Source organism: Eurytemora carolleeae, unplaced genomic scaffold (assembly GCF_000591075.1).
Source record: "Eurytemora carolleeae unplaced genomic scaffold, Eaff_2.0 scaffold103, whole genome shotgun sequence".
In the NCBI taxonomy this organism is placed as follows: Eukaryota; Metazoa; Arthropoda; class Copepoda; order Calanoida; family Temoridae; genus Eurytemora; species Eurytemora carolleeae.
This window is the reverse complement of record NW_019396276.1, coordinates 285,574-308,235: the sequence shown is the minus strand read 5'-3', so window position 1 is coordinate 308,235 and position 22,662 is coordinate 285,574. Positions and strand designations below refer to the sequence as shown.

The window sequence follows — 22,662 nt, the reverse complement described above, 5'->3', positions numbered from 1 at the left end:
ACACAAAATTTGGGCCCGATCGGTTCAGCCGTTTTGACGTTTATTGAATACAAACAGGAAAACAGACAGTCAAGCAAAGTATATATATTTTAAGATTAATTTTGAATTTTAAATTTGTACTTAAAGGGGTTTAGCTCTTCTATAAAGTTCATCCTGAGTGGATAAGCCTGCAAACCCTCATTTATTACTATTTATATAAACTAGCTTTCCTAGGAATAGAGTTGGTAATTAGAATTTATGGGGTTATATTAATCTTTATTATTGTAATAATTGCAGAACAAAAGATTCAAATCTTAAAAAGCGCAGAACTATTTAAATGCAATAAAGCCTGGCCAGGACATTACGAGGTAAGTAAGTTTCCCTCAGTTTTGTCATATTTTTAGTTGAACTTCTCTAGACGTCTCATGCAGTATTGTTTGGCTGTAAAACTACGTTTGTATTGTTCATAAAGGCCTCTGTCAGGAGGATTTAGAAAAGTTTTTGTTCAGATCATTCGTCTTTCTAAAATCTTGCCTTACAACTTTCGAAAATCCTACGCATAGATGTATAATTGCGAACTTGGTTAGACATTTTTTCCATTTTGTCGACTATTTCTGGGGTATTCCCGGTTTTTTTTCCTGACTCATTCTGCCAATACTCTCCTTTAACCCTATAAAGGCTGGGGGGTCTAAATCTATGTATAGCCCGGGGGGGCGTTTGGCGCCCCCCCCCCCTAGAAAAAGGCCTTAGAGATTAGTTTTAGGGTTGAAATGTATGTTCAAAGCCCAATTTTTAAAGGCCAGCTCAAAGGTAAAAAATAAGACCGATAACTTTAATAGTTTGGGTGCTGAAAAAAATATTTTTTTTTATGTTTTAAACAAATATAAATGTGTGACAAATGTTTCTACATGAATTTTTCAAGGGCTTTTAAGACTATAGTTTTTAGATCTGTAGCTTTAGTCACGAAAAAATTATGGGCTATTTTAGATTTTTTTTTTCAAAGACCAGACTTTTCTTCCGCCCTATACCCTACCCTAAAAATAAAAAAAATTTATCAAAAAATCCTTTTAATTTCTATTCTTAACCCTATTCCTGCTTGGGGGGGGGGGTTTTTCATTTTTTGGACAAATTTTTTTTTGAAAACATTTTTACTATATATCTGGATTTTGCGATAAAAATTTCAATTTTTGCAAATTTGCAAATTTTTTTGCAGATTCTAAAAGTAGAGCACAAGAGCTTTCCAATGATGTATCATTTGCCATATTTGGACACCAAACATGGGATTTAGAGGGGGGGGGGTCAAATTGACCCCCCCCCAGCATATCCTGGTTTTCAAGTACCCCAGCAGAGATAGGGTTAAAAGTCACAAAATTTCACGGTGAGTGCCAAAAATAAGAGTGCTAGAACAAACAAAAAACTCCAGGGGGCGTCAAACGCCCCCCCCCTCCAGCCTGTTTAGGGTAAGTATGGGGTTCTTGCTAAACACAGATACATCTAGACCACCGCCTAATTATACAAAAAAGTTTGAAAACTAAAAATGAAATCTCGAAGTTATAAAACCGTTGAATCAGCATTGAATTCATAATTCTGCCGAGGATGATAAAAACCTGAAGTCATCAAATATATTTCTAGAATTTTGATATAACCCCAGTTCTCCCAATTTTTTATGTTTATATGTATGCTGCCAGCGTTGCCCAAGTTACTCAGAGTAAATTTCGCCGTTTACCCGCACATGGTCGATTTTACTCAACTCAAAACCAGACTAAAAACATTTCCGTGGCCCTCCCAAGTACCCAATCAAAATTTGAGGCAAATTGATCCAGGGTTCCTGAGTTATGATCTAACAAAACAAACAAACAGACACACAGAGATTACAACTTTATATGTATAGATATTGTCCTGATTATGAATATTAATTGTTAAGGCTCCACTAAGTAGGGTTTTCATTTTTATTCGGATTATTTTGGCTCCGTAAAGGCTTAACAGAACCTTTCTTGATAAAGATATTAAGATTAATAAACTATTAAAAACTTTTGGAAATTAAGAGTGGAACCATTCTGGACCGACAAGAAACTGAAAAATATCTAAATAAGAATCATAAACATAATTTCAAAAACAATCCAAATTAAAAAAAACACTAGTTAGTTTTTAATCATTTAAAAAATGGCTTTCGTCATGGCATGAATTAAAATACTTGAATTGAAAAATAAAACCACAGAAATGTAATTGTTGAAAAATTTTCGGGAAAATAAATCTGCATAAATATTCAAGAAATAAATCTGCAAAATTATTCAAGAAATAAATATGCACAAGTATTCAAGAAATTTCCTTAAATTTAAGTTTATATTACTTCAAACTGTGTAAGCGAGGTCAGATTTTAAAGAATTTTTTAAATCTACCTTGCTTCAAACAGATTTATATGGAGTATAAAAATCTAAACAACTTTGAGAACAAATTTCGGAGCACGATCATTTGCTGTCAACTCTCTTGCAATAAGTCTCATTTACTACCTAACTTTTTCTCCTCATTTGCTATAAATTCACATGCGATCTGTTTCACATGCTCTCAACCTCACTTGCGCTCGCCACACTTGCTCTCCAGCCTCACTTGCTATCAGGTCAATTTGCTATCAGGCCTTACTTGCTATCTAAACGTTTGCTCTCCAGTCCCAACTGCTATCAATGCTCATCTGCTATCCAAAACTAGTTACTATCTAAATACGTTGCTATTGAAATTAATTGTTTACTAAATAAGTTGCTATAATACCAGTTCTTGGTTGCTATCGTAAACAATTGTTGTTTCTAAATAAGTTGCTATTAAAACCAGTTCTTAGTTGCATTCATAAACGTGATGCTTTCTAAAGAAGTTGCTATCATAACAAGTTCTTAGTTGATATCATAAACTTGTTGCTTTCTAAATAAGTTGCTATTAAAACCTGTTCTCAATTGATGCTTTCTAAATAAGTTGCTATCAAAACCTGTTCTTAATTGATATCATAAACTTGTTGCTTTCTAAATAAGTTGCTATTAAAACCTGTTCTCAATTGATGCTTTCTAAATAAGTTGCTATCAAAACCTGTTCTTAATTGATATCATAAACTTGTTGCTTTCTAAATAAGTTGCTATTAAAACCTGTTCTTAGTTGATATCATAAACTTGTTGCTTTCTAAATAAGTTGCTATTAAAACCTGTTCTTAGTTGCTATCATAAACTTGTTGCTTTCTAAATAAGTTGCTATTAAAACCTGTTCTTAGTTGCTATCATAAACTTGATGCTTTCTAAATAAATTGCTATCAAAACCTGTTCTTAGTTGATATCATAAACTTGTTGCTTTCTAAATAAGTTGCTATTAAAACCTGTTCTTAGTTGCTTTCATAAACTTGATGCTTTCTAAATAAGTTGCTATCAAAACCTGTTCTTAGTTGATATCATAAACTTGTTGCTTTCTAAATAAATTGCTATTAAAACCTGTTCTTAGATGCTATCAAAACCTGTTCTTAGTTGCTATCAAAACCTGTTCGTTGGATTTCTTTTAAGAACAGCTAACTCTTTGCATCCGTTCCTGTATTTTTGGCACCTGTAAGTGACAGCTGTATATTATGTGCCTTGTTTTTGTGGTGAAAATACGGATAGTTATTGCTATCTTTTAAAAGGTTGTTACCTGTACTTGAGCAGGCCTAAGCAAAATTTTGCGGATTTTTAGTGAAAATAATTGGTAAAAATCAGAATTGATAGTAAGTTAAAATTTGACAGCGAATGATGATTGATAGTAAAACTGTTGATTGAGGAGTTTAATGTTAACGATAATCTTTTAAACTTTTGCCTCTGGACTGAGTATACTTGTACAATCAAGAGAATCCTTCTCCCTTGAGGTTGAGCCTGTACTAAATATACAGCCTGGAGCTTCACAAAACTTTTATTTCTTTTTTTTAATATTTCTTTCTCACTCTTTAACCATATATTCCAGCTTCTTAGTTGAGATTTGAAGACGGTAATTGATGTGTTTGCATAAAGGATTAAAAATCTCCGAGTTTTGAAGATTCTTTAAACTTTAATTTCTAGAAGTTAGAACCTCTCTTTAACTAATATTATCATATTCTATTTCAGAGTTTAAAAAGTCCTTACATTATGATTAAATGAATCACTAAAACAATAGAGAACTTTATAATTCAAGAACTGAAGAACTAGGGAACTAGAGAACTAGGGAATTAGAGAACTAGGAAACTGGAGAACTGAAGAACTATAAGAGAACTAAAGAAGTAAAGAGCTAAATAACTAGAGAACTTGAGAACTAGAGACTAAAATACTAGAGAACTACAGAACTAGAGAACTAGATAACTAGAGAACTAGAGAACAAGAGAACTACGTAGAACTAGAGAAATAGAGAAATAGAGAACTAGAGAACTAGAGTACTAGTAAACTAGAGAACTAGAGAACTAGAGAACTACAGAACTAGAGAACTAGAGAACTAGAGAACTGAGTATCTAGAAAAATAGAGAACTAGAGAACTAGAGAACCAGAGAACTAGAGAACCAGAGAACTAGAGAACTACAGAATTAGAAGAACCAGAGAACTACAGAACTAGAAAACTAGAAAACTTAGAACTAGAGAACTAGAGAACTAGAGAACTAGAAAACTAGAGAATTAGAAGAACCAGAGAACTAGAGAACTAGAGAACTAGAAAACTAGAGAATTAGAGAACTAGAGAACAAATGAACTCGAGAACTAGAGAATTAGAAGAACTAGAGAACTAGATAACTAATGAACTAGAGAACTAGAGAACTAGAGAACTAGAAAACTAGAGAACTAGAGAACTAGAGAACTAGAGAACTAAAGAACTAGAGAACTAGAGAACTAGAGAACTAGAGAACTAAAGAACTAGAGAACTAGAGAACTTGAGAACTAGAGATTTAGAGAACTAGAGAACTAGAGAACTAGGGAACTAGAAAACACAGAACTAGAGAACTAGAGAACTAGAGAACTAGAGAACTAGAGAACTAGAGAACTAGAGAACTAGAGAACTAGAGAACTAGAGAACTAGAGAACTAAAGAACTAGAGAACTAGAGAACTAGAAAGCTAAATAAATAAATAACTAGAGAACTAATGAAAAAGCTTATAAGAGCAATGAACATATGTTCATGGTGCACGATTATCTGGAAGTAATGTATAGAAAGATAGATAGATAGATAGATTGTAAAATAGATAGATAGATAGAATTAATGGTTGTTTGGACTAGGAATAATTTGGCATTTTCTTTATATATAGTTGTATGTACTTTCTGTATGTATATGCATAACAAGAAGAATTTATTATAGCCCCCCCCCCATATAGCCCTCCCCCTCCTCCCCCATTCCCTGTTTGCTCTCCATTAAATGATATTGAAAGAAGATTGAGTTCTATGTTTGTAAATTGTTTTATTATAAAGAAGTAGGAGATAAATACTTAAAAAATATTCTTCTCTTTACTTAATCATATCACTTTAAAGAAAGGAACTGATTGTTTGTCACAAACTCTACTTTTCTAATCTCATTATCTTTGCTACCTAATGTCGTAGTCCTTTGATATTTTAGACTATGAATTCTGTTAGATCAAATAATCTAAGTTTGAAATTAAAAAAGTTTATATCGTCAGATTGTAAAAACATTAAACCACCCCTTAGAAATACGTTAACTCNATCTATCTATCTATCTATCTATCTATCTATCTATCTATCTATCTATCTATCTATCTATCTATCTATCTATCTATCTATCTATCTATCTATCTATCTATCTATCTATCTATCTATCTATCTATCTATCTATCTATCTATCTATCTATCTATCTATCTATCTATCTATCTATCTATCTATCTATCTATCTATCTATCTATCTATCTATCTATCTATCTATCGATCTATCTATCTATCTATCTATCTATATATCTATCTATCTATTTATCTATCTATCTATCTATCTATCTATCTATCTATCTATCTATCTATCTATCTATCTATCTATCTATCTATTTATCTATCTATCTATCTATCTATCTATCTATTTGTCTATCTATCTGTCTAGCTGTCTGCCTATCTCCAAGAGAATATTATATTAGGCTCTTGGCGAAAGAAAAACAATGAGAAAGGTTTTTACTTTTTACATTACATCAAATTGATGTTTATCAAAAAGAATTACCCCCCCCCCTTCCCCCACCTGCTTCCATCTCGGAAAATGTTATTTCCCCGACTTCCTGCCCAACTATGGTTAAACGATAAATCTAAAAACTATAATCAATTTTATTGGCCAGGTTTTCCAAACCAAATCATCGTAAATATTTTACTTTGAAAAAACAAAATGGCGGAAAATAATAAAGATGGTTCATTAGATTTTCTTCATATTTTCAAGGGTAACTGAGGTCACATAGAAACTCCACTCTGTAGCAAATACACTCAAAAACGCATCAGTTTTTATTTAAAATCCACGTGCATAAAACTCCGATTTATCTCTAATTTTAAAAAAATATAATTTGAAGTTATTAATTTATCTGAGATTTATTTACAAAACCTGAGATGAACTTGCCTGCATACCATTCAATAGGATCCAACTCTTCCCAATATATTCACGGAAAAGAGGCAGATTCACAAAACTAAAAAAATAATATAATCTTATTTTCAAGTGGCTTTCCTTTGAATGATAGAGTAGCATGTCTAATAAACAAACTATGATTTATAAATGTATTTCTACTTGAAACATTAATTATGTAAAATCATTCCCCCTGAAATGAATACCCTGCTTAAAGTATGTTTGATCCTTCCCACTGTATTCCTCTAGTTGAAGTATGTTTAATTATTCCCCCTGTATTCCTCTAGTTGAAGTATGTTTAATTATTCCCCCTGTTTTCCTCTAGCTGAAGTTTGTTTAATTATTCCCTCTGTATTCCTCTAGTTGAAGTATGTTTAATTATTCCTCTGTATTCTTCTGGTTGAAGTATGTTTAATTATTCCCCCTGTATTCCTCTAGTTAAAGTATGTTTAATTATTCCCCCTGTATTCCTCTGGTTCAAGTATGTTTAATTATTACCTCTGTATTCCCTTGGTTGAAGTATGTTTAATTATTCCCCCTGTATTCCTCTGGTTGAAGTATGTTTAATTATTTCCTCTTTATTCCTCTAGCTGAAGTATGTTTAATTATTCCCTCTGTATTCCTCTAGTTGAAGTATGTTTAATTATTCCTCTGTATTCTTCTAGTTGAAGTATGTTTAATTATTTCCCCTGTATTCCTCTAGCTGAAGTATGTCTAATCATTCCCTCTGTAATCCTCTAGTTAAAGTATGCTTTATTATTCTCCCTTTATTCCTCTGGTTGAAGTATATTTAATTATTCCCCCTGTATTCCTCTCGCTGAAGTATGTTTAATTATTTCCCTCTGTAATCCTCTGGTTCAAGTATGTTTAATTATTACCCCTCTATTCCTCTGGTTGAAGTATGTTTAATTATCCCCCCTGTATTCCTCTAGTTTAAGTATGTTTAATTATTTCCCCTGTATTCCTCTAGTTTAAGTATGTTTAATTATTCCCCCTGTATTCCTCTGGTTTAAGTATGTTTTATTATTCCCCCTGTATTCCTCTGGTAGAAGTATGTTTAATTATTCCCCTGTATTCGTCTGGTTAAAGTATGTTTAATTATTCCCCTGTATTCCTCTAGTTGAAGTATGTTTAATTATTCCCTCTGTATTCCTCTAGTTGAAGTATGTTTAATTATTCCCCCTGTATTCCTCTGGTTGAAGTATGTTTAATTATTCCCCTGTATTTTCTGGTTAAAGTATGTTTAATTATTCCCCTGTATTCCTCTAGTTGAAGTATGTTTAATTATTCCCCCTGTATTCCTCTGGTTGAAGTATGTTTGTGTTAGTGCAGATATTTGTCTATTCTCTGATATTGGATTCCCCCGGAGCTGGATCTACCCTGGAGCAGAGAACTAGGGACCCGGAGAGAGAGAACCATGGATTTGCATAACGAGGTTGGTTACAGGGATATAATGTATTAATCTCCTCCTCTGTATAAAGTTTAGACCGGAGAATACTGCAGTGTATCTATATTGAGTACCTTGAACCTGGTTTCTCCTGAATAATATATCTACAGGTTCTGTATGTAAAGTTGATCCCAGAGCTTGTTAGGACGGATTATAAACACCCTGGAGACAAGACGGAGAGGGATGTGATACCTTTGAGAGAAGAACAGAAAGAAGGGAAAATGATATAAACTAGAAAATGAAAAATTATATTATGAGAGTAGATGAAAAGAGTAAAATATCATAAAAAGATGAAAAATGAAAACTGAGTATCTTGTGGAAATGCTTAAAGCAGAACATGAAATGAATAAAACTCTAATAGCTGTAGAAATAAAATAAAAAAGAGCTAAAAATGTATTATATGTTGTAAGAAGAAAAAAAGAAGTAGGAGAATTCTAAATAAAAAAAGAAAAAAGTAATTGTTTTGAAAGAGTAATAAGGAATGTTAGAAGAAAAAAGAGAGAAGAAATGATAAAATAAGAACAAACAAGCAAAGAAGAATTGATAAAAAAGTAGCAGACATGATAAAATAAGAACTTCAAGCAAAGAAGAATTGATAAAAAGTAGAAGACATGATAAAATAAGAGCAAACAAGCAAAGAAGAATTGATAAGAAAGTAGAAGAAATGATAAAATTAGAACAAAAAAGCAAAGAAGAATTGATAAAAAAGTTGAAGACATGATAAAATAAGAACAAACAAGCAAAGAAGAATTGATAAAAAAGTAGAAGACATGATAAAATAAGAGCAAACAAGCAAAGAAGAATGGATAAGAAAGTAGAAGAAATGATAAATAAGAGCAAACAAGCAACGAAGAATTAATAAAAAAGTAGAAGACATGATAAAATAAGAGCAAACAAGCAAAGAAGAATTGATAAGAAAGTAGAAGAAATGATAAAATAAGAACAAACAAGCAACGAAGAATTAATAAAAAGTAGAAGACATGATAAAATAAGAACAAACAAGCAACGAAGAATTAATAAAAAGTAGAAGACATGATAAAATAAGAACAAACAAGCAACGAAGAATTAATAAAAAAGTAGAAGACATGATAAAGTAAGAACAAACAAGCAAAGAAGAATTGATAAAAAGTAAAAGACATGATAAAATAAGAACAAACAAGCAAAGAAGAACTGATAAAAAAGTAGAAGAAATAAGAAAATAAGAAAAACCAAGAGAATTGATAAAAAACAGTAGAAATAAAAAGCGAGACGGAGGGATGGTCAAAAGAGAAATATTAACAAAAATTAATTTTGTATGCTCAACAAAAAGATTAAACATTGAAAAAAATTATATATTTTAACAAAAGATATGTATAGATATTTAAACTATTTCTCTAGTTTAACTTCCTCTTCTTGCCTTCAATTGGTTTTGATTAATAATTTTTAAAAGCGAATAATCTACTTTTATTATCAGTCAAACAGTGTGTATTGGAGAATGTTGTAAACGTGTAACTATGTATTTATTAACCAGATAATTTTTCAAACAAGGGGGAGGGGGAGGGCTTTGAGAAACTAGATGGAAAATTTAGAATATTAGACTTTTTTGCGAGAGCTTTTAGAGTCTTAAACATTTCTGACCTTTTATAACGAATCATAGCAATGAGAAATATTCTTTATGTTTGAAAAAACGGAGTTATTGCCCCAAACCTTAATTTTATAATACCTATATCTTTGAAACCTGATGGTGTAGATTTTTTATATTTCAAACTTAGATTATTTATCTAACAGAATAATTAGTTTCAAATATCTAAGAACTGTGACATGGGTTGCGCAGATATCGAGATTAGAAAATCAGAGTTTGAAGCGAAGACTCAATTCCTTTAAATAGTTTTTTTTAAGCTATGCTGATTGCTGATGTTTGCTTGTTATAATTGCTGATAGATTTCTAAATGAAAACAATCCACCATCTGCCAATTACTTTTTCCAATTATGGCGAAACTTACATTTGATGAAAATGAATCCTGTTAAACAATCGAAATTTTTGACTATTTTAGCTAACTTAAAGTCAAACCAATTACAAATTACAATTCTTAAAAGAATTTTGTATGTTAAAGACAAATTTTTGGTTTTTTAGCTTATAATAAGTAATATTTGAATATTTGAGGAGAAGCGAAAAATCTGCTATTTTCTCGAAAACTTTTTAAAAAGTTTAATTTTTGGAAAGAGAGGAATTTTGATACTTTGGAATTTTGCTTTCTTCGGAAAACTTTCAAAGAAAATTATCCAAATTTTTGTATTTGTAAAACTACAAACATTGCTGGTTTTGAGCTCGGGCCGAGAAAAGACCGGTTGTTGGGCCGGGCCGGCATGAGACGGGTTGGGCCGGGTCGGCATGAGCCGGGGCAGGATGGTTCCCGCCCGGAGGCTTCCTACCGTCCTCCTGGCTCCAATGCGGTATTCTTTATCCTCAGTTTTGTGGCCTCCCCAGCCTTTCACCTTTACTTTTCAATGTTCTTTGTTTCGCCTCCCTCTATTCTCCCTTTTGCCATCGATGTTGTGGATGTTTTGATTTTTCCGTGTACCGTACTGCTGTTTACAAGACTGTGAAGAGTGACTAACTGCATCGTGCTGCGCCTGTTTATGTTCAAATTGGTTTTGAAACTGTTCTGAAGTGATATAATATCGGGTCTGGACAATTGTTGCTGTATCCAGGACAAAGTTATAACAGGTGGTTTATCTTGTACATGGAGCATGGTATCCTGAACTCATATTTCTCTACCAGCTCTGCTCAGTGGTACTAAGAGTAGAATGATCAATCATATTTAAACATCCAAATAAACCAGTGAAAGGTTGTCTGACAAATAGAAATGTCAAGCTCAGAAATTATTCACCAAAGCAATAATAAAATACTTAGCTACGTTAACATTTTGTAGAATCTTAATCTCTAGAATTTTGAATTATGCATGTTTGAGACCCAAAAAGGGAATAGTTAAAGTTAAAACATTAAAATGTCAAGTTTAAATTCTCATCTTTCGAGTTCTCACATTTCCTAGTTCTCTAGTTCTCTAGTTCCCTAGTTCTACAATTATCCAGTTTACTATAGTTCTCCTGTTTTCTTGTTCTACAGTTTTCCAGTTCTCTAGTTTCCTAGTTCTCCAGTTCTCCAGTTTCCTAGTTCTCTTATTCCCTAGTTCTCTAGTTCCCTAGTTCTTCAGTTCTTGAATTATAAAGTTCTCTATTGTTTTAGTGATTCATTTAATCATAATGTAAGGACTTGTTAAACTCTGAAATAGAATATGATAATATTAGTTAAAGAGAGGTTCTAACTTCTAGAAATTAAAGTTAAAAGAATCTTCAAAACTCGGAGATTTTTAATCCTTTATGCAAACACATCAATTACCGTCTTCAAATCTCAACTAAGAAGCTGGAATATATGGTTAAAGAGTGAGAAAGAAATATTAAAAAAAAAGAAATAAAAGTTTTGTGAAGCTCCAGGCTGTATATTTAGTACAGGCTCAACCTCAAGGGAGAAGGATTCTCTTGATTGTACAATTCTACTCTCCTCAAACCAATCCAGTAAATGACAGAACCATCAGTGAAATGAGACTATTTACCTCAAATAGAACCAGGATTGAGCAAAAGAAAATCTCAGAACTTTGACCAAGGACGAATTTCTCCGAGATAGAAAAAACTAATGCAGAGAAAAGGGCATTTTCCAGTCTGAAGCTGCACCTGGAGTATTTCAACCATGGGCTGAGGGTAATTGAGTTAAAGTAAATCAAAACTGCCTGTGTGACAATGCCTCGCTGCTTTTTGCCTAAGAAAAATCGGGCCAGGGCGGATAAACGGGAATGGTCCATCTCGGATGGTAAGCATCTATATTCTGTATAAATATTAAGTAGTAATCTCTATTTGTATGGTTGTTTGAATGTCCGGTCTTTACTCTTAACGATTTGCCTCAAATTTTAATTGCACTATTTCACAAAATTTAACTCTAGAAAAAAGTCTCCAAAATTTTTTTTTATTTTAAGTATGATTTTTTTGTACTTTAATGTTGTTGGCTTTAAGTGATGTTGGAAACTTTTGAATAAAATGTTAAAATAGATTTTAAAAGAGTTTAGTTTATCTGAGCTGAAAACTTTAGAATGGTGGATATCGAGATCAATGATTGATCTCCTCTTTTTCTCAATCTACAGATTAAATAATGATTGTTCACCTCTTGTTATTAATCTAAAGATTAATTAACCGATTGGGATTAAGGATATCCCATTTTAAAGTTTTCAGCTCTGAAGGCTTTTAGTATCTGGTTGAAATCTTGTCTTAATTTTGTTTAAAGAGGCATTTTACTAGATTTCAAGGGAAATTAGTCACAAATCTTCAAATATTTATCAACGAAATAAATGTGGTAAATTTGTTTGTTGTTTATCAAAACATATTTTTACAGAAAGAAGATCAAAAACGCATTGGTTCAAGGTTGATTAATTGAAAGGGATAAATTGAGTATTTTTTATTGCACTCTTTAATAAAACGGCTCCTTCAAATGTGCATCAATCAAAATCGAAATTGATTGATTTAAAGGGGGTGTTTGCGAAAAATGAAAGGGGGTATAGGCTTATTGCGATAAAAAAGCGCTTTTGATCGCTTCTAACCTTACTTCTATCTGTTGCGTCTATAAGGAGAAAATTGTTAAAAACGACTAATACCGAAGAACGTAGTATCCATACAAATTCAGAAAGTTGCAACATACGACTTAGACCGTAAAAAATCTATTTAATTTCAAACAATCATTCAGATAGTACAACCTATAGTCATCGATTATCTTTCGCCACATTTGTATATAGTTGATTTTTCATAATATGTTTTGATTTTATTTTTTAAAATAACATTTAGCTTCCAACTTGTTTTCAAACATTCCTGGAAAATATGAAAATGTCGTCTTCATTACCAAAAATCCTCGAAACAGGAATAAATGTTTTCATAAGTAACTCTCAGATCATACCAATTAAAACATATTATGAAAAATCAACCATATACAAATGTGGCGAAATTTTTTTCGCGAACATAAATTAAATTCAATTTTATATCATTAAGTTTATAATTCATTTTGTTCTCAGAGTTATTGATGGTTTTATGACTTTGTTTGGTTCGGATTCTCTTTAAATGCGGTCTTCGCGAGAAATGATTAATTCTAATTTTATCTAATATTTCTGTTCGCACATCTGGAAACAAAGGCTCTGCACAGAAACATTGAATAGAAATAAAAAATAAAACATTGAGTTCTCAAAAACTTTCGCTAACACTCCCTTTAAGGTTTCAATTCTTTCCTAAGTCTAAAGAATAGTTTGTGTAACCTCCGTGAAAAGCTTCTAATAGAAATAAAGAAATCTTTTCCATCTTTTCTAGATTAAAGTAAAACAAGAAAATCGTTTTCCTGGGTTTTGCAATAATTTTCCTTTTCTGATTTGTGTGCAATAATTTTGCAAATTCTTTATAAATTGGCATCTCGGTTTGTCCAGACAACAATGTGCAAAAATATTATTTTCTAAATCGTAAAAATCCGATTTTAGAAGATATTAATACAATTTTCTGTTGTAATTATCTTCTTGTTTATCAGTATATGCTTATTTCTACTATTTTCTATCAAATATTATTAACAATATTATCATGTCCATAAGTTTGATTTTTTACACTTGAGTGTGAATTGAAAACTTGAGGGAAAAAATGAATGAAAACACATTTTCCAAACGCAAACTGAGATGAAATAAATTGACAAGTTTATTATTTTTTTGAAACTTTCATTGAACGGTTGAATATTTTATATTGTATATCACTTATAGTAGTATTTGGACTTTACATTCATCCAAAAATAAAAGCGCTGTGATGAAAAATTGGAGAGGGAGGGGGGGGGTACAAATACTCTTCCCCCTCCCCTCCATAGTGGGAATTTATTTGATTGTCAAAGATTGAAAATTTACTCTGACTGCTGCTGCATGCTGACCAGATAGATTTTAAACTTTAACATTTACTCTGACTGCTGTTGCATGCTGACCAGATAGATTTTAAACTTTAACATTTAATCTGACTGCTGCTGCATGCTGACCAGATGGAATTTAAACTTTAACATTTACTCTGACTGCTGCTGAATGCTGACCAGATAGATTTTAAACTTTAACATTTACTCTGACTGCTGCTGCATGCTGACCAGATAGATTTAAAATTTAACATTTACTCTGACTGCTTCTGCATGATGACCAGATAGATTTTAAACTTTAACATTTACTCTGACTGCTGCTGCATGCTGACCAGATAGATTTTAAACTTTAACATTTACTGTAAGCGTAATTTCAAGTGACCCTCCATGCTACAAAGGCAATGCCCAATGTAAAACTACAGCTCATGCATGTGTACCTGTAGTAAAAATACACAAGACACATTTGTAGAGACCCCACAATTGAAAATAATTAGTTTTCAAAGTTATAAACAGTAATTTATAATTCATACTTGATCAGACAAAGCTTTTATACAGGGTTCCGTTGTAAATCAGGAATTGCAATCTTTGTATGGGGGTTTACTTACAATCCATTTAACTTAAATAATCTTGTGTAAAATGTTCCAGACGTTTGCTTGACTCTGCACTGTAAACTCCGTTTTCTTAAAGTACCGGTCTGAGCAGCTAGCGCAAGCCTATATAAGGGCCAGGCAAAACTGGCCATGGTAAACCAAATGATACAACTTCTTCAATAGTGAGATTATTGGGTCAAAGCAGTTTAGGATTAAATAGGATTTAAGATCTCTAAATTATGACATTTGTTTATATTTAAAGACAAAAAATTTCTGAGTAGTCAGGGGGGGCTAAGGGGGCTAAGCCCCCCCCTGGACCAGTGAAATCTATGGATTTCATGGGGTTTTCAGCCCCCACGGGTGCTGAGCCCCCCCCAAAAATTAAAACGAGGCCAACATAGGATAGGGTCTGTTTGGTACTTATTGTGCTTCAGTAAGTAAAGACTGGTGCAAGGGGCCGGTCCGGTTCGAATTTAAATTAACCCTAGTCCACCGTGCAATGCCGTTTGTTTGAGAATTTACAAAAATGTTTCATATCAAGGACAAAATATACAATTTAATCTTGGTCTATTATGCAAACACATAATTTCTGAATCCCCAGGTTCTGAAGGTACCCTGAGCTGTAACCAATCCAAGCTTGGTTCTATCCAGGCTGCTCAGTTGACGAGAGTTTACTCAGTAACCCTGGAGGAGAAGGAATCCATCAAACTCCGGAAACCCTATAGATCTGACTACCCAGAGAAAGGTTATTATCCTGAACCCTAAACCTCTGGCACTATGAATAAAATATGCAGATATCCCCCCCCCCCCTATTTATTGTGTAGCCGGGTCCAGTGGGACCGGGATATAGGCATATTTAATGATTACAAACCCCGCTTTTAATTGTTCATTAACGTGCTCGATTCCCGCAACAAAAAGTTTTTGCTACAAAGTTAAATTTTCAATCCCCATTCTTGGCAACTTGATCTAGAAGAACTTAAAAATTTCGAACTATAGATTAGATCAATATATTCTAAGTTTGAAATATCAAAAGGTTTACGCCATCAATTTGCTTTTATATATGCATTAGGTAAATTGAGTGTGTGTCATAAACTCAATTTCTTTCTAACGATTATATAGCGTCAATGTAAAGCTTTTCTGTACCGTGAATTGTATTCAGTTGTCGGCGTAAGTATCAATACAATGGAGACGAATTTATTTTTCAATTTTGAACTCTACCAATCTTTCAAGCAGAAGACGCATTAACATTTAAACAAAAAAAGTTGTCAATTAACAGCTTAGCTTTGTTTACTTGTAACTTGTAATTTGAAAAGTTCTTGTTAGGGATCAAATCAATATTAATGAAAAGTCATCTTCATTATATTGATATAATCGCCGACCACGGGGTTTAAAAAGGGGTTCTTATCAGAGCTAAAAACTTTAGAATGGTGGATATTGAGACTAATGCTTGATCTCCTCTTTTTTTCTTAATCTACAGATTAAATAATGCTTGTTCTCCTCTTGTTATTAATCTCCAGATTAATTTACCAATCGGGATGAAGGATATTCTATTCTAAAGTTTTCAGCTTCAGTTTTCAGAACTCAATTATAAATTATTCTGATTATCTTACCCACTTATTAAATTGATTAGATAAAATCCATTTCACCATTATTGTTAAAGGGACAGTAAAGGAAAAATGAAAGGGGGTATAGACTGAAAGCTATTCACTTTAGCTCTCGATCCATGAAAGTTTTATCTGATGTTCCTATCTCGAGAAGTTGATTTACAACTGTGTAAAATTTATACGAAAATTAATATATATACAATTTTGTATAAAAGTAGTGGGTTTAAATAGATCAAATTCAGCAAATAAGCAACCAACCTGAAAACGATAATATCCCCGAGAAAGCTAATTATTACTTAGGTTTACTCCAATTCTAATTTTATATTTGTTATTTCTATTTTTAATAGATTTAATTTAAAATATTATTTACACGTCCGAATTGCTTGACCAGAAAATCCACCAATGACAGTGCAGTAAAGTGGTCACGTGATACAGGTAGAGACACGTGATCAGTATACTGCTCTGCAATTGGTGATAGTTCTGGTCACGTGATTTAAGTTTAAGATTTTCTAAAGTTTACATATATGAACTTTCGTATGATTTTAACACAGTTTTATATCAATTTCTCTAGATAGTAACATCAGATAAAACTTTCATGGGTCTCGATCAAGAGCTAAAGTGATTAGCTTTCAGCCTATACCCCCTTTCATTTTTCCTTTACTGTCCCTTTAATTAGGTTTTCAATACTGGAATTTTATTATTTTATGCTTTTAAACATCTAGCCTATATGCTTATAATTTAAGAGAAATGTTCATGAAAAATGAAACAGGTGCATGTTGAAATAAAACATTTTGAATCAGAATTGAATACAAACATGCGAATTTTGCTTCTATCTAATTTTTCTCATTGCTGTAATGTAATAAGAAACGTGTCCAAAACTCCCTTTTTTAGGCCTTTGCCCTTATACTTCATACCTTTAGGTTTGTCAGTGAGCGGTGTGAATTGGAAAAGCAAGGAATCTGAAGTTAACCCAACCAAGAAGGTTTATAAAGAGAGGTGAATATCTATCATATCGTTGTCTTTGTATATCTCTATATATATATATATATGTACATATATATATGTATGTATTTTAGTTTTTAACTTCACATTTTTTATTAAAAAAAAAATTATTATACTAAACATAATGTTTAACGTCTATCATGACGATCCTCAGTTGTTACAATTCTTATATATCTATATATAAATTTGGCTTGTTTGTCTGTCTGTTTGTTTGTCTGTTTGTTTGTTTGTATCCAATAAACGTCAAAACGGCTGGACCGTTCGGTCCCAATTTTTTTGTGGGACATCTAGGGAGCCCAGGGAAGGTTTATGAATCATCAAAATTTCAAATATTTGTCTCTATTCATATATATCAATTTTTTATTTGGTATCTTGGTAGAACCATTGAAATATTTTTAACTTTGTTTAAAATTTTTAAGTTGACTCTCAATTTCCAGGTAAATCTTGGTACCCAAGCTAGTGATTAATAAACCTGTTTTTCTGTAAGATTGATCAATATCTGTCAATTTAAAAATATGAAAAAGTTAGATTTTATTTATAAATATTTTGAATGAGCAATGCACTAAAAACTAAGAAACACATTTTTGTGACTAAAAATTTAGAAAATGTTATTAACTTTGTTTAAATTAAACATTTAAGTTAGCCTTTGATCATATGAGTATGACTCATTGGAAAGAGGTGACATTATGATGCTGATAGTTATAGCTGGAGGGGAAGTATCCCAAATTTGCGGAGGGGGGGGGGGGAATGGGTAATAAAAGTTCGGGCGCCAATACTTTTCCCATAAATATAATGATTATTCCTTCTCTAGATTTTCTAATATTTTCAGTGGAAACAGTATAGTAGAGAACCATAACCATGAAACCTACTCCAGGGTAGACCCGAAGAACCAGGATAACTCCAACCATGAATCCTACTTCAGGGTAGACCAGGAAAACCAGGATAACTCCAACCACGAGTCCTACTACAGGGTAGACCAGGAGAACCAGGAGAACCACGAATCCTACTCCAGGGTAGACCTGAAGCAATTCAGTCTTCCACCCTCCCCTGACTCCGGGTTCAGTAATCCTAGTTCACCCGGCTCTGATGATCAGACCTACCCGGAGAAAAGGGTTGAGGTTCAGTTTCTCCAAGTAGCCCAGCAACAGTCCAGGATTCCAGGTTGGGAATTGTAAATTATTCTTTCTCCGGAGTACATTACGAACTTTATGTTACTGCTTCAGAAACCTTTTCAAAATATTAAAAATACATTCCTTCCTCTCTCCTTCCCCNTCCCTGCAACAAGTTCGAGCAAATATTTTTATATCTTTATTTTATTTGGGAAAGTAGTTCCTAGAAAATGGCAAAAGCAAATACGGGAAAATCCAGGAAATTATTTCTTTTTAAAAATCTAATTTTTTCTATTTTACAAATCCTCCAAACATTGTGTGAGAAATATATCAAATTGGATTTCTCATTAATCAAATTATCAATGCTAGGATTTCATGTTAAACTAATCAAAACCTTTTCTTTTATAGGAAAAAAATAAAGTTTTTTTTGATATAAATGTTAAAGTGTTGAAACTTTTCAATTGGTTCTTAAAAGGTTGCTAAAAGTGATGTTAAAAATACCGCGTTTTGGAAAAGTGCTGAAATATTTTTAAAGGACTTAAAGGATTAACAGATTAGATCGAAATTATTAATATATCCATGTCAAATATTTTTAAAGGAGTTAAAGGATTAACAGATTAGATCGAAATTATTAATATATCCGTGTCAAATATTTTTAAATGAGTTAACGGATTAACAGATTAGATCTAAATTATTAATATATCCATGTCAAATATTTTTAAAGGAGTTAAAGGATTAACAGATTAGATCGAAATTATTAATATATTCATGTCAAATATTTTTAAATGAGTTAAAGGATTAACAGATTAGATCGAAATTATTAATACATCCGTGTCAAATATTTTTAAAGGAGTTGAAGGATTAACAGATTAGATCGAAATTAAATGTCTTAAAATGAGTTAAAGGATTAACAGATTAAATCGAAATTATTAATATATCCGGGTGTCCAATATTTTAAAAAGGAATGCTATCAGGGGCACATATAGATTACAGAGGGAGACCTATTAAGTATTAAGAAATGGCTAAAAATGTGAAGCCCCTGGAAGAATTACTGTTCACTGCCGTGAATGCTAAAATAAACCAAATTGCATTCTATTAGTTATGGTTTCATTATTTTTTCAATAAATATTAGCATTCTTTTTAGGTGTAAGCATATAAATGTTTATTTACCTTGGATCAAATTCAATGGATTTTAGTTACGCCGCTGAACTATACCTACTGACGCCCCGGTTCAAATTTGAACCCACCGATTCAAATTTCAAGATTTAGAAAGGATTCGATGAATCTGTGAGTCAAATTTGAACCGGCGTTAGGTAGTTCAAATTCATAAAATTCGGTCTCTGTTTAGGTTTGCATAATCGGAGCAAAGAAGAGACTGAAGCAGCTCATGATCTCCTTCAGCTGTCAAGATCCCTCCCCCCTCTCCCCCCTCCTACTACTCCTACTCCTCCTCCACACTACCTGGACCAGGGGTATACAACACTCATCTATATAACCCCGGAGACACCAGGAGATCATTATATCCCTCTCCCCCTGCCTAGTTTAAAACAAGGAGAGAGTTCAACCTTCTCCACCCTCAACCCTCCTCCCTTCTCATCATATACTCAAAATACGACCCAGAGAATAGATTCATCACTACAGGAGAACAAACTGCAGATAGCAGATGGCACATTGCAGATAGCAGACAATACATTACAATTAGCAGATGAAAAGCTGCAAATAGAAGACGGAAAACTGCCAATAAGCGACGGAAGAACCCGACGGAATAGTGAAGTACAGAGCGGAAAACAGAAATATAGTTGCACGGAATGCGGAAAGGACTATGCCACGAGTAGCAACCTGTCCAGGCATAAACAAACCCATCGTAGCTTGGACTCAGGCAGTGCCAAGCAGTGTCATATTTGTCACAAGTTGTATGTCAGCATGCCAGCCCTCTCCATGCATATTCTAACTCATACCTTAAACCATCGGTGTGATGTGTGTGGAAAAGCATTTTCCCGCCCCTGGCTTTTGCAAGGACACAGAAGGAAGGATATTTTAATATATCTAATGTTAGATATTTTATCAGGCTCTAAAGAATGGTGTAGGTTGATACCAGGGTTTAAGCCTCAAACTATTTATTACTTTTTTGTCTTCAACAATACATCAGCAAAAAACTTTTCTCGTTTAATCATAATAATAAAATATCCTTCATCTAGATCTCATACTGGGGATAAACCCTACTCCTGTGCACTCTGCGTGAAATCCTTTGCAGATCGGAGTAATCTGCGAGCACACATGCAAACTCATTCTCCGGCCAAGAATTTCAAATGTGAACGATGTGACAAGATGTTTGCACTTAAATCTTACCTCAACAAGCATCAGGAGTCAGTTTGTAGCAAACCTGGAGTCTTTTTATAGAATTCAGTCTTTTTTTATGTATTTGATTCATCGAACCATGCTTGGAGTATGTAAAGGTTCCAGAGTATGTACTGAACCCTGGAGCATGTAAAAGCTCTAGAGTATACATTGAACGATGGACTAGGTATAATTTCTAGAGTATGCACTGAACCATGGAGTATGTATAAGTTCTAGAGTATACACTGAACCTTGAAGCATGTAAAGGTTCCAGAGTATGCACTGAACCCTGAGGCATGTAAAAGCTCTAGAGTATACATTGAACCATGGAGTATGTAAAAGTTCTAGAGTATGTACTGAACCGTGGAGTATGTAAAATTTCTAGAGTACGCATTGAACCATGGAGTATGTAAAGGTTCTAGAGTATAAACATTTTAAGAATCTGCATCAAACCTTAAATCTGCATATTGAGGAAACATGAATGAAAGCAACAATATTTAAAACCAGATTAATCTTCTTGATAATCTTGGCTGAAAGGGACTGTAGACGTAATTTCAAGTGACTCTATTTGTAATAATAAAGTAGATGTCGTCGTTGTTTATCTAGAAACCACGATAAAAAATACCTTGTTTGAGTGAAGGTTAAAAAAGTACCATCGTAAATCGAGAATGGATGGTTACTTGAAATGAATCTTATACAGTCCCTTTAATGCTTATAGAAATACTGTAAAAAGTGATCTTTTTGCTTCCTTCTTTTTTACTTCTAAATATTAGTGATATTAATAATGTAGAAATTTTAAGTGATTTATATTTATAAAAAGTGCTTTTTGTTGAAATTTTTAATCAAAACCATGTTTTCCAACTCAATGCTCATAAACTTATTAGTAAACTACTGGCTGTACTTAAAATTAAATCTATGCAAAATTTAAAAAAAGTAAGAGCAAATTTGTGTTACAAAAGATCTGCAGGTTGTAATGCAGACTTGAAACTGTCAAAACTGTAATAATCGTTGTATCAATATAGAAACAAGTAGGTTGTACCACAAATTCTAATTCTAAAATTTCTAATTCTCATTTGTTTGACCCGCAATATACAAGAAAATGAAATAAAATTTTATTTTTTCTATTAGAATCTTCTGAGCTTTAAAACGTAAAAATCTAGTCAGAATATAAAATAATGTAAATATATTTTTCAGCTTCTAAAAAAACGCATTTAAAAAGCGATTTCACAACGTATTTGCTTTATTTTGTGTGGAATAAATCGAACTCGAGAAACTATGGGACGAATCGAGTGATAAATAATTACTGGTTGTTGAATAACTTGGCAATAATATTCAATATATGCTCAATAATAGAAATCAAACAAAGATATATTTAATCTTCTTTTTTCATCAATCTTGTATAATGTCTCTTAAAGATGATTGAGTTAAGAAATAGAATTAATTAAATACTAAACTTCTTGATAGTTTGCTTTTTTTGCATGTTTAAAATTAAATGCACAAACTGCACACCAGATTTTGAGAGCATGTAAACGCAGTTACGTGCGCATGCCGCAATGAATTATAAGAAGAGAGAGATTAGTATATATTTTAGGGTTAGGGTTGGTTGAGACACTTTCTGAGCCGCGCGCTGCGTCTATGACAGGCTAGGGGGCCAAGTACCGCGGTTAGGACAGACTAGGGGGCCGAGCGCTGCGGCTAGAAATGGCTCTCACTCTGTCTTATAAGTCATTGCGGCATGCGCGCGTAACTGCGTTTCTCCAATGCCCCACATTTTCAGCGAAAAATATTTGGCGCATTTCTTTTTAAATAAATCAGAACTTAATCTTAATCTAAACTTAATCTTCATCTGAACTTAATCTTATATCTTTGTTTGATTTTTGAGGAAACGTAGACATAAATATAGATTATATTAATACTCACATTTCACCATTTTATAATGCAGTCTCACAGCTTTTTCGTAAACAGATTGCAAGAACATTTCTGCAAAGTTCTAAAAAATTATTAAACTCTATCCTGTATTATTCTGCTGATTATGCAATTATTTGAGATCATTCCCTAGTATTTTATCTTAAATATAATTATG

General features: G+C 32.6%; 1 protein-coding gene across 1 annotated transcript; it reads left to right on the top strand.

Annotated features, from left to right (window-relative positions):
- The first annotated feature begins 10,178 nt into the window (after positions 1–10,178).
- LOC111699960 (zinc finger protein 232) lies at positions 10,179–21,701 on the top strand. Its single transcript, XM_023470760.1, has 6 exons — positions 10,179–11,834; positions 15,129–15,272; positions 17,052–17,127; positions 17,963–18,294; positions 19,591–20,269; positions 20,441–21,701. The coding sequence occupies exons 1-6, from the start codon at positions 11,765–11,767 to the stop codon at positions 20,640–20,642; spliced, it is 1,503 nt and encodes a 500-aa protein (XP_023326528.1). The 5' UTR covers positions 10,179–11,764; the 3' UTR covers positions 20,643–21,701.
- Positions 21,702–22,662: the final 961 nt, after the last annotated feature.

Coding starts and splice junctions, on each gene's coding strand:
- LOC111699960 (XM_023470760.1), top strand. CDS start 11,765: ATGCCTCGCTGCTTTTTGCCTAAGAAAAATCGGGCCAGGGCGGATAAA. Junction 15,273..17,051: donor ATCTGACTACCCAGAGAAAG/GTTATTATCCTG, acceptor TCATACCTTTAG/GTTTGTCAGTGAGCGGTGTG. Junction 18,295..19,590: donor GCAACAGTCCAGGATTCCAG/GTTGGGAATTGT, acceptor GTCTCTGTTTAG/GTTTGCATAATCGGAGCAAA.